Source organism: Hypanus sabinus, chromosome 21 (assembly GCF_030144855.1).
Source record: "Hypanus sabinus isolate sHypSab1 chromosome 21, sHypSab1.hap1, whole genome shotgun sequence".
Taxonomy (NCBI): domain Eukaryota; kingdom Metazoa; phylum Chordata; class Chondrichthyes; order Myliobatiformes; family Dasyatidae; genus Hypanus; species Hypanus sabinus.
The window spans coordinates 41,084,031-41,097,823 of record NC_082726.1 but is presented as its reverse complement, the minus strand read 5'-3'; the positions used below and the strand labels follow the sequence as shown (position 1 = coordinate 41,097,823).

The window sequence follows — 13,793 nt, the reverse complement described above, 5'->3', positions numbered from 1 at the left end:
ATAGGTGAAGGGTTGGAGAGGAAGGAATCTGATAGGAGAGGAGAGAGTGGACCATTGGAGAAATGGTGGGAGGAGGGAACCAAGGGGAGCATGATAGGCAGGTGAGAAGAGGAGGAGGAGGCCACAGTGGGTAATAGAAGAGGGGAGCACAGGGAAAAAGTGGAACTTCCTGGTGGCCAAACATGTTAATTCTGATTCCATTCCCGTTCTGACATGTCGGTCTTGTACCACGATGAGGCCACCTCATTGTGAAGGAGCAACATCATAGATTCTGTATGGTTAGCCTCTAGCTGGATGACATGAATGCCAATTTCTCCTTCCGGTACATAAAAACAATCCCTCTCCCTCCCCTCCTCTTTCCAGTCCTGAAGAAGTGTCTCGGACCAAAACGTCAGCTGCTTATCCATTTCCATAGATGCCCACTGCCCTGCTGAGTTCCTGCAACATTTTATGTGTGTTGCCTTGGGAGGTATGTTAGTTGCCCCTGGTGTGAAGGTGTGCAGAATAATCCAAGGTAGGTGATGGGAATGTGAGAAGAATGAAATAGGATTGGTGTAAATGACTGTTTGATAGTTGGCACAGATTTGATGGGCTGAAGGGCCTGTTTCTATACTATATAATTCTGTGACTTGGAGACGACTGTATGACAAAGGGTGACAAAGCTTAATAACAAAGAGAGGGAATCAGGGTGAATAAAGGGGCAGAACCGAAAGATAATATTAGAGGGGCAAAGAGTCAGTGCAGGAATAAATTAGCAGTTTGCATAAAGAGGCATTCAAATCTGCAGCAGCATAATCAATCAATGGTTTATCAGATGGTGGTAGTGGTGACTAGGGACTAAAATTCTGATCTATTAGAGGAAGCAGAGGAGTTGTTGAGATAAATACTAAATGTTATTTTACACTTCTGCTCACTCTAAGGATTGCAAATGTAACACAGAGAAGGACAGAGATTAACCTAGTAATCACAGGGTGGACGGCTTAAAATGAATAATTGCAAGCTTTCAGAAATATTAATCTGTGTAACAGTTAATTACCGCCATGTAAGCACACACTAATGAAGGGGAGGGGGCAGATATATGTGGTGGCCAAATACAGACTGCTGACTGGTCACGGACAAAGCTGATGCGGATTCTAGCCTTTGTGTACATGTGGTTCCAGAGGGATCAGATCAGATGCTCCTTAGCAAAACTGAGGCCCTGGGAATGAATGGAGCATGGGTACAATACTGGCTTTGCAACTGGAATTGGGGAATGATCATTGTCAGTTGCTTTCTCAGGCTGGGGAGTGGCATTTGGCCATGTTTCAAGGCTTGGCACCTGAACCATTGCCCTATGGCATGGATCAGTTAAATCTGGGCATGCAGGGTAACCACTCCAAAATTTGCTGAAGGACAAAAGCATGATAGTGTGGTAAAGAGTAAGGAAGATGGTGAGGCGCAGTAGGCCATGGACCAGGTTCTGGTAAATGATGGTCACCATGGAAACGGTAGGCTGAAGGGCCCAAGTGTGCGCTGTAGGACTCTGTGACAGTGATTTCCAGAGAGTGTAGGTGGAAGGGACAAATGTGATAAGTGAACTTTAATGCTGTGGTGTGAACCCGTGTGGGGATAAATACCAGAAACCGAGATGGTACATTTCCAAGTAGGCAGCAGAACCAGCGGCCTGGGAGTGCTTCTGCTCAAATCTTTGAACTGTGGAGTGAGGTTATAAAGTGAATGGATGCAGCGCTTTGGGACCAGTGATGTGGAGAGTAGAGGGACACATTGTTCTGGGCAAGGTAAAAGGGAGATTTGATATATTTTCTTTTCAAACTCAGGAAGTATTTCAAAAAGCTGTCTGCAGAGGCTGAAGGGCTGTTCACAGACAGGCACAGGTTAAAGATGACCAATAAAATAACCTGAGACAATAAGAAGTACAATTATTTCAGTGAGTAAGTGGTTGGTATGTGATACCAACAGTGATTGACCAATGGATTTATACGCAATGGAAACCTTTGAAAGGGATTTGAATAAACACTTGGAGAAAAAGTAGCAGCCACACAAAAAGCTGGGGTCAGGATGGGGTCAGAGTGTGAGTTCACTGAAGGGTTGGTGTCAGGGGTCAGAGTGTGGGTTCAGGGTTGTTGAAGGGTCGGTATGAGGGGTCAGTGTGGGTTCAGTGAAATTGGGGTCAGTGTTGGGGTTGGTGTGAGGGGTCAGAGTGTGGGCTCAAAGTTGGTGAAGAGTCAGTGTGTGGGGTCAGAGTGCAGGTTCAGTATTTTTGGGGTTGGTGTATCGAGTCAGAGTGTGAGTTTAGTGTGGTGAAGGGCTGATGTCTGGGGTCAGAGTATGTGGTCAGTGTATGGGATCAGGGTGTGGGTTCAAAGTTGGTGAAACGCTGGTGGGTGGGGTCAGAGTGTGGGTTCAGATCTGGTGAAGGGTCAGAGTGTGGGGTCAGTGTCTGGGTTCTGTGTTGGTGAAGGGTCAGTGGGTACAGTCAGAGTGTGTGTTCAGTGAATTTGGGGCCATTGTGTTGTTTAAGTATGGGCGAAGGGTCGGTGTGTGGGTTCAGAATGTGTGTTCAGTGTTGATGGTGAAGGGTCAGCAAATCTGGATGTCATGGACATGTTGATGATGTTGAGTCTGCGATTACTTGACTGATTTATCGAAGCTTTAACTAATCTTCTGCAGAAATTCTCAGCCTCAATAGGCAGAAGCACCACTTGAGTCTCCTGCCATGGAGCCTTGTGAAAAATCTCTGGCCTCTGGTATGGAGATGCCATTTTCCCGGTGGACTCTGTGCCTGTGAATGTATGACTGATACCTTTACTATCCAATTCAGAGAACTGTTGAAATCCTCCCTCGTGACTCCATCAAACTTCCGAAACCCAACATCAAGGCATGGAAGTGTCAACGCTGTGAGTGGATTGACAGGGACACAGTGCGTGGGAGACAGGAAAGGAGGGATGAATGGCAACAAAACATGAAATCGGCAGAAAGGGGACAGGATCCGTGTCGGATTGAATGCTCAGTCTTGTCCATCGACGTTGCCCTTTCTGAAACCAACACTCACAAAGCTTCAGAGAGAGAGAGAATCCCACCAGCTGATATAGTTTGGGGCAGAGCACGCAGACGGACAGCTCGGGGAGGGGCACTCGTCACACCAGACTAATGTTGGATGGGCAACACAGCTGGATGCTGTCTCAGATGGAGACATGGGCCGAATCGAGGCAGGAAGATGGAGCACAGCAAGCAAGGACAGAGGTAACAGGGAGACGGGAGCATGCACACAGAGATGCAGCCACTCAGATAACAACACAGACAAAAACCTGGAGAAATACAACGGGAGAAAGCGGCAAATCAGAGGATTGACATGCACACAGAGAGAGTACATCTAGAGCCAAGAGTCCATACCCATGAATTCTATTCCCAGATGTTCTGCTGTTTTGAGATATTTCAGGGAGAGGGTAGGGAAGAGGAAGGAAAAGAAAGGGAAACAGAGAGAGAAAGAGAGAGATGGAGACAATGTCAGCGATCCACACAACTTGCAACTGTTGGCTAAGAGTTCATTGCACAATTCCAGAAATTGGGATTTATCCTGTCCTCAACATCTTGTTACCACAGAATCACCTCATTTCCCATCAGCGGCTGACAGTAAAGACACAGAATCATTGGGTCTTATCGAGCATGTGATTAATTGATGAGACGACCCTCAGAATTGATCTGCTGTTTTTTAAAAAAAATCCACAATAATGCATTTCCCTGCACAGTTTTCAAGCCTCACTTTCCACAATAGCTTCATGTGGCCTGTAGAAGAGGAGGATCAATGCCTCTTGCACTAATCATTGCTCCATCCTTTACCACAGCGGACCTGAGGATGGTGGGAAGGGTAGGCAGAATGTACCTTTGTTGACGAAATAGCAGGAAGCTCCCTGTTCACCTGCAGACCAAGCTCAGAGAAAGATAATCTGCACTGTCAGTTACCCCACTGCCTCCAATGCACTGACCACTCTACTCTGGGAAACCTGATGGTTACTGATAAATGAGACAGAAGCTTAGACACCAATAGGGTTGGAATATCCTTTTCCTAATGGGGCAGAGCCTCTCTAGGCCTTTGTGTTGTGATGGAACTTACATTCGCTGTGCCTCAGCCCTATTCCACAGAAGGGGGTGAAAATCTCCAAACCCAGCCCAGCGTTCTGGGTGGGTGATGGGGGAGCTGGTGCTTGAGAGAGAATGTGTGTGTGTTTGCATTTGTGTACGTTATGCACTTGTTTTAGTGTGTGTATGAGTGTGTGTCCGCTTGTGTTTGTGCAAGCGTGGGTGAGTGGTACGTGTTTGTGATGGTCGAGCTGGTGTCTGAGAGTGTGGTGTGCATGTCTGTGTCTGTGTGTTGTTTTATTTGTGTATGTGTGTGACACAAATGGGATTTTGGAGTGTGAGAGTGAAGTGTTGGGACAGGACCCTTTAAGAGGTGTGATTACACTGCCGTCAGTACCTTCTCGTGCCTGCTGATGACAACACAAACTTAACACTTAAGAGAAGCAACTGTCAAAAAGCACTTCACTTTGACTGCTGTTCTGATCAATGATGAGGGTGACAGCGGATGAGTTAGAAGCATTGCTGCTCGTTTGAGAGGCTTGGAGTTTTTTTCCGGGATCTGTGGAGCAGCAGAGTTACTGAGGAGGATTTAGTGAATCCGTTTTCTCGTACCGGGCTGGATTGTGGCCACACAGTCTGGGTCACACCGGCCTCGACATTCCCAGCAGCTCCACTCAATCATGCATTGCGGACATCAAAAGAACGAAACTTTGCTCTTGCAAACAAGTTGTGGAAGGGAAGATATCACCCATTCTCTGGACTTTCGAGCACACAAGCAGGTAAAATCAGAATCAGTTCCGAAATCACTGACATCATTTTCAGGCTGACTTCCTCCCACACCAGACACAAAACATGCAAAGTGTTGGCTGAGGCAGTTAAACATCTCGAGTCCCACTGGGTGGCACAAAGGCACAGAAATGAAACTGCAGACGCTGTGGCAGATTTCGGGTGGAGTGTTGAACACAGTGGGCACTTTGGAAAGAACATCTCACGGTTGAGGAATCCATGGAGAGTGCATTGGAAAGAAGTTTCTCTGTGATAAATGACCCAAGCCTGTGAACTCTGCCACAAAGCACACGGGCTACAGGCATGTGGGAACGACACCTCGGTGTATCACCAGCTTGTAAATATGCAGCCATTCCTTCACACTTGCTGAGTCCAAACCCTGGGGCTCCGTACCCAATGGTACCATCGCTGCTGTGGATCAAGTAGGCAATTACCACCACATAAGCTCAGGCAATAAATATTGGCCTTGCCTGTCTGAACATAAATAATTAAAATCACGGATTTTTAGGAAAATCTCATATACTCCTGGAGTAGTGTGCACAAGTATGATAAGTATGCACAAGGTAACCAAACGGTCAACAGAAGAGCCAGCATTGCTAAGACACGGCTGATTCTTTGGTACCTGAGGACATTTCCGGAGGAAAATCTCATCCTTGTAGCGGCTCACAATGTGGATTGGATGAGTGAACACATACAAGCAGTGGCCATTTTATTAGGTACACCTTTAAACCTGCAAATATCTGAGCAGCCAATCATGTGGCAGCAACTCAAAAGCATGCAGACATGGTCAAGAGTTTCAGTTGATGTTCAGACTAAACATCAGAATTGGGAAGAAATGTGACCTAAGTGACTTTGACTGTGCAATGATAGTTGGTGCCAGATGGGGCAGTTTGAGTATTTCAGGAACTGCTGATCTCCTGGGATTTTCGTGCATAGTTGTCTCTAGAATTTACAAAGAATGGTGCAAGAAATGAAAAGCACCCAGTGAGCAGCAGTCCTGTGGGTGAAAATGCCTTGTTAATGGGAGATCATGGAGGAGAATGGCCAGACAACGGTTTAAGCTGACAGGAAGGCGACAGTAACTCAAATAAACACACGTTACAACAGTGGTGTGCAGAGAGCATCTCTGAATGCACAACATGTTGAACCTTGAAGTGGATGGGTTACAGCAGCAGAAGGCCATGGACATACACAGTGGCCACTTTATATTGCAGAGGAAGTAACTAATAAAGTGGTCACTGAGTGTGGCTCCATAGGCTAAATGCCACTAATACACCAGGCTTTCATGTGGCATAACAGCAGTTCTGGAACTTCTCAAGAGGGCAATTACAATTCTGATCCAAGGTCTGCCAGACATTGGAAGCAATCCAGAGGAAATCTCAGTGCCTTGAAAAATAGAGCAGGAGCAAAATAAGAACCTAGAAGATGTACTTTGATGATCCTGAGGAGCCAGAGTACAGTTGGGATAAGGCAGGCATATATTTTCTGCCTCTTTCTGTCTTGCGTAGGATAGACACCATCAAGTTGAAAACCAAGATAGAGTAGGGTTGGATGCAACATGCCCAACCAGTGATGGAGTTGAAGGCCTGCTTAAGATTTCTCACTGCCTTGGGTGTATGCTGCTGTCTTGATGAAAATCACCGCTGACCACAGTAGAACACAGAAGTGGTTAAAGCTGTGTTCTAAGAACTGAGGCCACTGCTGCTGATTTCACAGGTCCAATTCATTTTTGGGTCTGTGGGATCGCTGCTGGACGCCAAGCAGAGTTGCTGTCAGTAAAGATTGGAGTTGAGTGACTAATTAATATTGCATTAAGGTCCCTTATCAAAGCAGAGAAACAAGGCAAAGAAGATGTACAGTAAATACTGGGTATGAAATTACAAAGTCTCATGAACACTGTAATGGCCAACACATTACAATCCTTATGGACTACAAGCTTCTAGAAGCTATTTCTGGTGAATCCAAGGGGAGGCCTCTAATGGTCTCAGTCAGAGTGTAGAGATTAGTGTAAATGGTTACTGGTCACAGTGAATGAATATACTCAACGTCAAGGATAATACACAGACACACCGGGAGCTTCTCCCAGCCCCTGGCCCAGGCTGAGCATACCTATGGGTTTTGCCTCTTCTCATGCAGGTGCTTATTCTGAGTGGAGGGGAACAGGAGCCATTAGGAAACTGGAGATGACCTTTGTTCCGCATGCTCTCCCAGCTTATTTAAAGGACAACAGAAGCAACTTGATTAGCACTGAATCTCCTCGTTCATCGGGAGGAGTAGGATCAAGAGTGTGGACTCGTACTGTCCCGGCACATTGAATGGTTGAGCAGAAAGACCATTCAGACTGCCGAGGAGGATTAAAGAAGATGAAAAGGGGAGAAACTGAGACATAAGTTGATGATGTCACTAGTTGTATACAATACTCAACCAGAGGACAGACCCTACTGAGTTATTGATAGGCGGACATCTCAGAGAACATTTGGATCTGGTGAAGTCAGAGGTTAGCACACCCTCATGTTACAAAGAAGCAAAACAGAAGGAACAGCATGTTGCCAGAGCTCATGGCTGCTGTTTGAAGACAATCTTGTCACCCGTGGAAGGTGCTTACCAGGACGTGCCATTGATCACAATAGACCAATTTCATCTGTGGGTCTTCAGGATAACTTTCACCCAAGACCATCAGATGAACTGTGGATCTTTTCTCACTCGTAACCGAAACGGGTGTAGTGAAGGAAGCCACACCCCTAGAGACGTTTCCTCCATGGCGATTTGTCTGTGCAACCTGTGTCGTGACACTCAAGATAAGTGGAGGAAACATGATACAGATTAAGTATGAATCGAATTTGGAAATATTAGTATATAGTTTGGTTGTGCACTTATGACTAATTATGTATGTCTGTTTTCACCTGTATGAGGGGTAGCTTTTCTGGGAGACTTTTTTAAAAACCTGATTCTACTATAATCTTGCAGTTATCTCATTATGCTTACTGTTATCCCACCTGGTGGTCACAGAGATGGCTTTGCACAGAGAGAAGCTCCTGGTGATAGCTACTATGCACAGAATATGTTTCATTCAACATTTGCACTCCCTGAACAGCGCCACATGCTGGATAAGTTGTGTGTGTGCGTGTATTGGAGTAACTGGAGCTGGTCAGCTGAACATTGTACATCATGGTGTTCACTAAGTCTCCTTCAGTAACCATGCCAGTCTTTGTGACTCCCGAATACGAGAGTTGTTTCACTAGTGGAGAGCACACTGTCCATCTGAAAGTGCCCAGGTGACTGGCAATCCTGCATCACATGACCTCTTGTTGTTGGGATCACATGACCTCTGTGCTCTCCTGTTTGGTTAATCTCAAGGCCATGAAATTCTCTGCTTTTCATTCAACTCTAAACCTTTACAGCAGTGTTATCTCCATAGTAACAGCTGCAATCAGAAACTCACATTGAAGGAAGAAAACATTCCACATACTTGGGTCAGATAGGATAGAGTCAGTTTTCGGCAAGTACTGGTCACACCGAACACCCTGGTATCCTTCCTTGCACCTGGGGAGAAAGCAAATGCATGAGTGATGGTGTCAGGGAATGGTGACTGTGCTCAGTCTCAAGATACTTGTCCAGGATGTTGTCAGATGGAGCCTTGAGGTGAATGTCCCACAGACAGATATATTGTCATAGAATCATTGAGTAATATCGCAAAGCAACACGCCCTTCCACCCAACCCCTCCTTGCTGAGAAGATGGCCATCTGTTAGTCCTATTTATTTTGATTTAGTTCCTATCTTTTTAAATCTTTCTTATCTGTGCAACTGTCTGAGTGTCTTTTAAATGTTATTGTACTGGACACCATGACTTCCTCTGGCAGCTCGTTCCAACCTGTCTGTAAAAAAAGTTGCCCCTCAAGTGCCGTTTAAATCTTTCGCCTCTCATCTTAAATTGATGTCCTCTTATGTTTGGCTTCCTTTCCTTGGAGGAAAAAACTGTGAACATTTATCCTTTCTATGCCCCAAATAATCGTATGCACCGTTTGAAGGTCTCCTCTCAGTCTCCTACATCCAAGGAATAAAGCCCTAGCCTGTCCAATCTCTCCCTCTGCCTGAATTTCAGTCAGAGGGCCTCTTTCACGAGAGGACACTGCCAGGTTTGTGATGCTGGACCAGCCTGTCAGATACCCCAACAAATGTCAATGGAAATGCAAAGGTGTCAGGTCAATATTCCTCTCCTCTGAGTCTGGCGGTTGGAATAATAGTGGGCCCTGGTCAGCCTGCAGTAAGAGATGGAAGCACATACCCAAACCCCAATGAATTTAAGGATGTATATTGTATACATTTCCCTGACATCAAATGTACTGATTGAACCTACTGAAACCAGACCCTGTGTTATGATGAGACCCAGAAGCAAAGTGTGGATTTTGCAATCCACTCTCTAGCAAGGATTAAGACCTTGTGATTAATTCTGAATGCAGCTTGGGGACTGCAAACAAGATAAACTGACTGTGATAATGGAAGGTATTTTAGTTATACAGTGAATTTATCCGATAATTAATTTAGAGACTGAGAAACTCGAGTGAAAGAAGCCCTATTCTCCACCTAATCTGTATTACACAGACTCAGGGAGTGCATGATGGCAAAGAAGGAGCCTTACTCTGCACTGGTAATCTCATAAAACTCACCCGCTCCTGGTGATCAATCCAATTAATCTTTGCTGAAATGTTTACCACACAGTTGCATCATTTCTTACACAATACCCAAATTTGGTCCCACCATACCCAATAAAGCTGAGACATACTTCAATATTCAATTGCCCTCACAAAAAGAGGAATTGTTCTGTTAGCTTCCCTCACTACTTGCTCCTTTTGAGAATCCTGCACTAGACCAATATGCCTCTCTATCTATCACTGAGCACGGGAATTTCTCACCATTCAGATTATACTTATTCATTTTTATTTTCACTGCCAAAATGAGTGATTTCTCATTTTTCCACATCTGACTCCATTCGCCAGCCCTTTGCCCACTTAATCTCTTTATGCCTCCTTACTTTGTCTGTGCAACCTACTTTCATTATAGCACTGAACGTAGAACATGACAGCAGAGGCCAAGCCCTTCGGCCCATAATATTGATGCTGAACATGACGGCGAATTAATCAATACCCTTCTGTGTGCACGTGATCCATCTTCCTTCACTCCTTGCCTATCTAACAGCCTCTTTCTGAGGGGCACTAGCGAACTCCAGTGTAGGAATCACAGAGACTTCAGCGATTCAAACAAAACTAAAGATCCATTACAAAAATTAACTAATAAAATGAACAAGAGCTCAGGCAAACACTACAAAACCTTGACGAGCTGAAATCACTCACAATACACAGAAGGACTCGGTCTGGGTTTCTCCTGACAAGGGACCTCAACGACCCAACAAAGAGGGGTAGGCATGCATCCCCTGAAATACACCCTGGAGCACGCAGCAATTCTGGATATTGACAATACCATACAAATTAAAATATCCCAAATTGAATACAGGTGATTAAAAACAAAGTTTAACAGTCCTCAGGATCTGAAATGAGACGCCTGCAACACATGGTGAAAACCCACAGCTGGTGCGCAGACAAACAATCAGACATCAAAAGTAAACAGTCCAAGGACAAAACACGCCTGTGAGGGGTGACACTGAGAAAAAGAGAAAATACAGTCTGTATACCAACTGACGAAAAACTCTTTTGCAAGTCAACCCCTGGTTGTGGCATTCTTAAACACCACTGTATATCTCCTTCTAATATTTAATTTTAAAAAACTGTTTTTCCACCACTGAAATTTTGAGGTGATTATTTTAAATAATCAATATTATAAAGACACTTTTCTTTGTCATGATTCCTGAACAGACTGCAAGAAAGTCCCTCACTTCTGAGATGAGAACCCTCTCCTTTATGGTCTCACATCAGTTCCTGAGCTGAGCTAAAACCATTCTGTGGTGCAGTGTCATTGTTGACATTTGTAAAAGCCATTCCCATCTCATCGTACCGAAGGCTATGCTACAGAACGGAGGTGTGCAAATACCTCTGCTTTTAAGCAATGTTTTTAATAGATAGCTGCCCCATGACATAGCATTGTTTTGAGGTAGACAGCAATTCCTTTCTCCAACAATTCTCACAAACCAAATACAAGTTTTATAACCACACCTCAGTGCCTTCATTCACATCATTTATGTAAGTTGTAAAATGCTGAGGCTTCAGCACTGATTCCTGTGGCACATCACTTGTTATATCTTGCCAAACAGAAAAAGACCCATTTATATCTCTTTCCTGTTTTCTGTTAGCCAGCCAATCTTCTGTTCACACCAATATGCTTCCTCCTACACCATCAGCTTTGAGCTTGCACAATAATCTTAATGCTGCACCTTATTAAATGTCAGAAAGATTTGGAGAAATACAAAAGGTAAACAGACCCTTCATCTTACTGTCTCTGCTGACCATCAACCAGATATTTATATAAGATCTACATCCTTTTATTCTCTCCACTTTCCCACCAACTCTCCCCCAGATTCCACACCTCCCTACTCACTGGCGATTATTCACAGTGACCTACCAACCCACAATAGGGGTGTGGGAGGAAACTGGAGGCCTAGGTAAATCTACTGGGCCGCGGGAAGAGCACACAAACTCCACGCCGAAAGCTGCCAAACGAATCGAACCCAAGTGTCTGGCGCTATGAGGGAGTGGCTCTTCAGCTGCGCCACAGGGCCACCCGCTACTGTAACTCGAAGTACAGTATATCCACCAGTAAGAGAGAATATGCAGACGCCGGAAATCCGAGCAACACACACAAAATGCTGGAGGAACTCGTTAGGCCAGGCAGTGTCTAGGGAAAAGAGTACAGTCGACGTTTGGGGCTGAGACCCTTCAGCAGACAGGACTGGTACTCCTTTATCCACAGCACACGATATTTCTATAATCTTCAATTAATGTGAAAGTTCAAGGTAAATTTACTATCAGAGTATGCACATATTAGCAAATACATTACTACATTTCTTGCAGGCATTCACAGTAGAACAAAGAAATACAATGGTATTAAAGAAAATGTCAATACAAATAAAGATGAACAAACGACCAGTGTGCATAAGACGACAAACTGCACAAATACAAAATAAAGAAGTAAATAAGCAATACTGAGAACACGAATTGTGGAATTCTTGAAAGTGAGATCATAGTTTGTGGAATCAGTTTATTGTTGAGGTGAGTGAAGTTATCCACACTGGTTGAGGGATAATAACTGTTCCTTATCATGGTGGTGTGGGACCTAAGGCTCCTGTGCCTCCTTCCTGCTGACAGCAGCGAGACAAGAGCATGGTTTGGATGCGGGGGGAGTTGGGTGGGGGGGGGGGTGTTTCCTCGATAACGGATGCTGTTTTTTTGTGGCAGTGCTTCTTGTAGATGTGCCTAACAGTGGGGAGGTTTTTTTCCTGCGATGAACTGGGTTGTGTTCACTATTAGTTGTCAGCTTTTCCTTCATTGGGCATTACTGTTTCCGTACCAGGCTGTGATGCAACCAGTTGGAATACTCTCCTGCTCCCATAGAAGTTTGTCAAAGTTTTAGATTGCAAGTTTTAGAGTCTGAGCAAGCTGCTAAGTTGAAGTTGATTTCCCTTTCATAACTTCCTGTTTTTAACATGAATTATGTTATAAACTTATGTGAAAAGCATAAAGTGGCAGTGTGGTGAATCAAAGGAGAGCACCCGATTCAGACGGAGTACACGGCCGAGTACTGAATACCTGTGCTGACCAACTGGCTGGTGTGTTCAGGGATAACTTCAAACTCTTGCTCCAGCAGTGTGTGGTGCCCACCTGCTCAAACAGTCTTCAATCATATCGGTGACCAAAAAGAGTGTGGTAACCTGTCTACATGACTATCGCCCAGTGGCAGTTACCTCCACACAGAGAGGCTGGTGTTGAAACAGATCAGCTCCTGAATGAGTGGTGACTTTGATCCACTTCAGTTTGCAACAGGTCCACAGCAGATGCTATCCCGTCAGCTTTTCAGGAACATCTGGACTGCATACATCAGGATGCTCTTTGTCAAGTACACCTCAGCATTTTAACAGCACCATCCCCTCAAAGCTGATCAGTAAACTCAAGACCCGGGCCTCAATACCCCCTTGTGCAATTGGATCCTGGATTTCCTCACTTGTAGACCCCAGTCAGTTTGGATTGGCAAAAACATCATCTCCACAATCTCCATCAGCACAGGAGCACCACAGGGATCTGTACTCAGCCCCCTGCTCTACTCACTTTACACCTGTGACTGTGCAGCAATGTACAGCCCCAACACCATATTCAAGTTTGCTGATGACACCACTTATGGGCTGTATCAAAGGGGGATGATGAATCAACATACAAGAGGGAGATTGTGAATTTGGCTGAATGGTGTAATAACAGCAACCTCTCACTCAATGTCAATAAGTCCAAGGAACTGATAGAAGACTTGAGAAAAGGGAAACCAGAGGTCCAAGAAGAGCCAGTAATCATTGGAGGATCTGAGGTGGAGAGGGTAGGAAACTTTAACTTCCTGGGTGTCACTATCTCAGAAGACCTGTCCTGGACCCATCAAATAAATATAACTGTGAAGAAAGCACAAAAGCGCCTCTACTTCCTTCAGACAGAAAATCCTACAAAAGGTAGCGGACTTGGACCAGCACATCACGGGCAAAACCCTCCAACCACTGAGCATATCTACAAAAAACATTGTGGAAGAAAAGCAGCATCCATCACCAATGATCCTCACCACCCAGGCCATGCTGTTTTCTCGCTGCGGCCATCAGGTAGAAGGTACAAGAGCCTCAGAGCTCACACCAGCAGGTTCCAAAAGAGTTACTACCCCTCATCCGTCAGTCTCTTCATTAAAATGGGATAACTGCACTCATTTAAGGACTCTTTTATCTTGT

The 13,793-nt window shown here is 44.9% G+C and overlaps 1 protein-coding gene across 1 annotated transcript in view; it reads right to left on the bottom strand.

Moving 5' to 3' along the window:
• LOC132378985 (pro-neuregulin-3, membrane-bound isoform-like) overlaps window positions 1-13,793 on the bottom strand; it is a 695,506-nt gene that overhangs the window by 12,967 nt on the left and 668,746 nt on the right. Inside the window, exons 3-4 of the mRNA XM_059946404.1 lie at window positions 8,336-8,409; window positions 3,394-3,420 (exon numbers count right to left, since the gene is read on the bottom strand). Coding sequence (XP_059802387.1) covers window positions 3,394-3,420; window positions 8,336-8,409 — 101 coding nt within the window. The remainder of the gene's footprint in view (window positions 1-3,393; window positions 3,421-8,335; window positions 8,410-13,793) is intronic.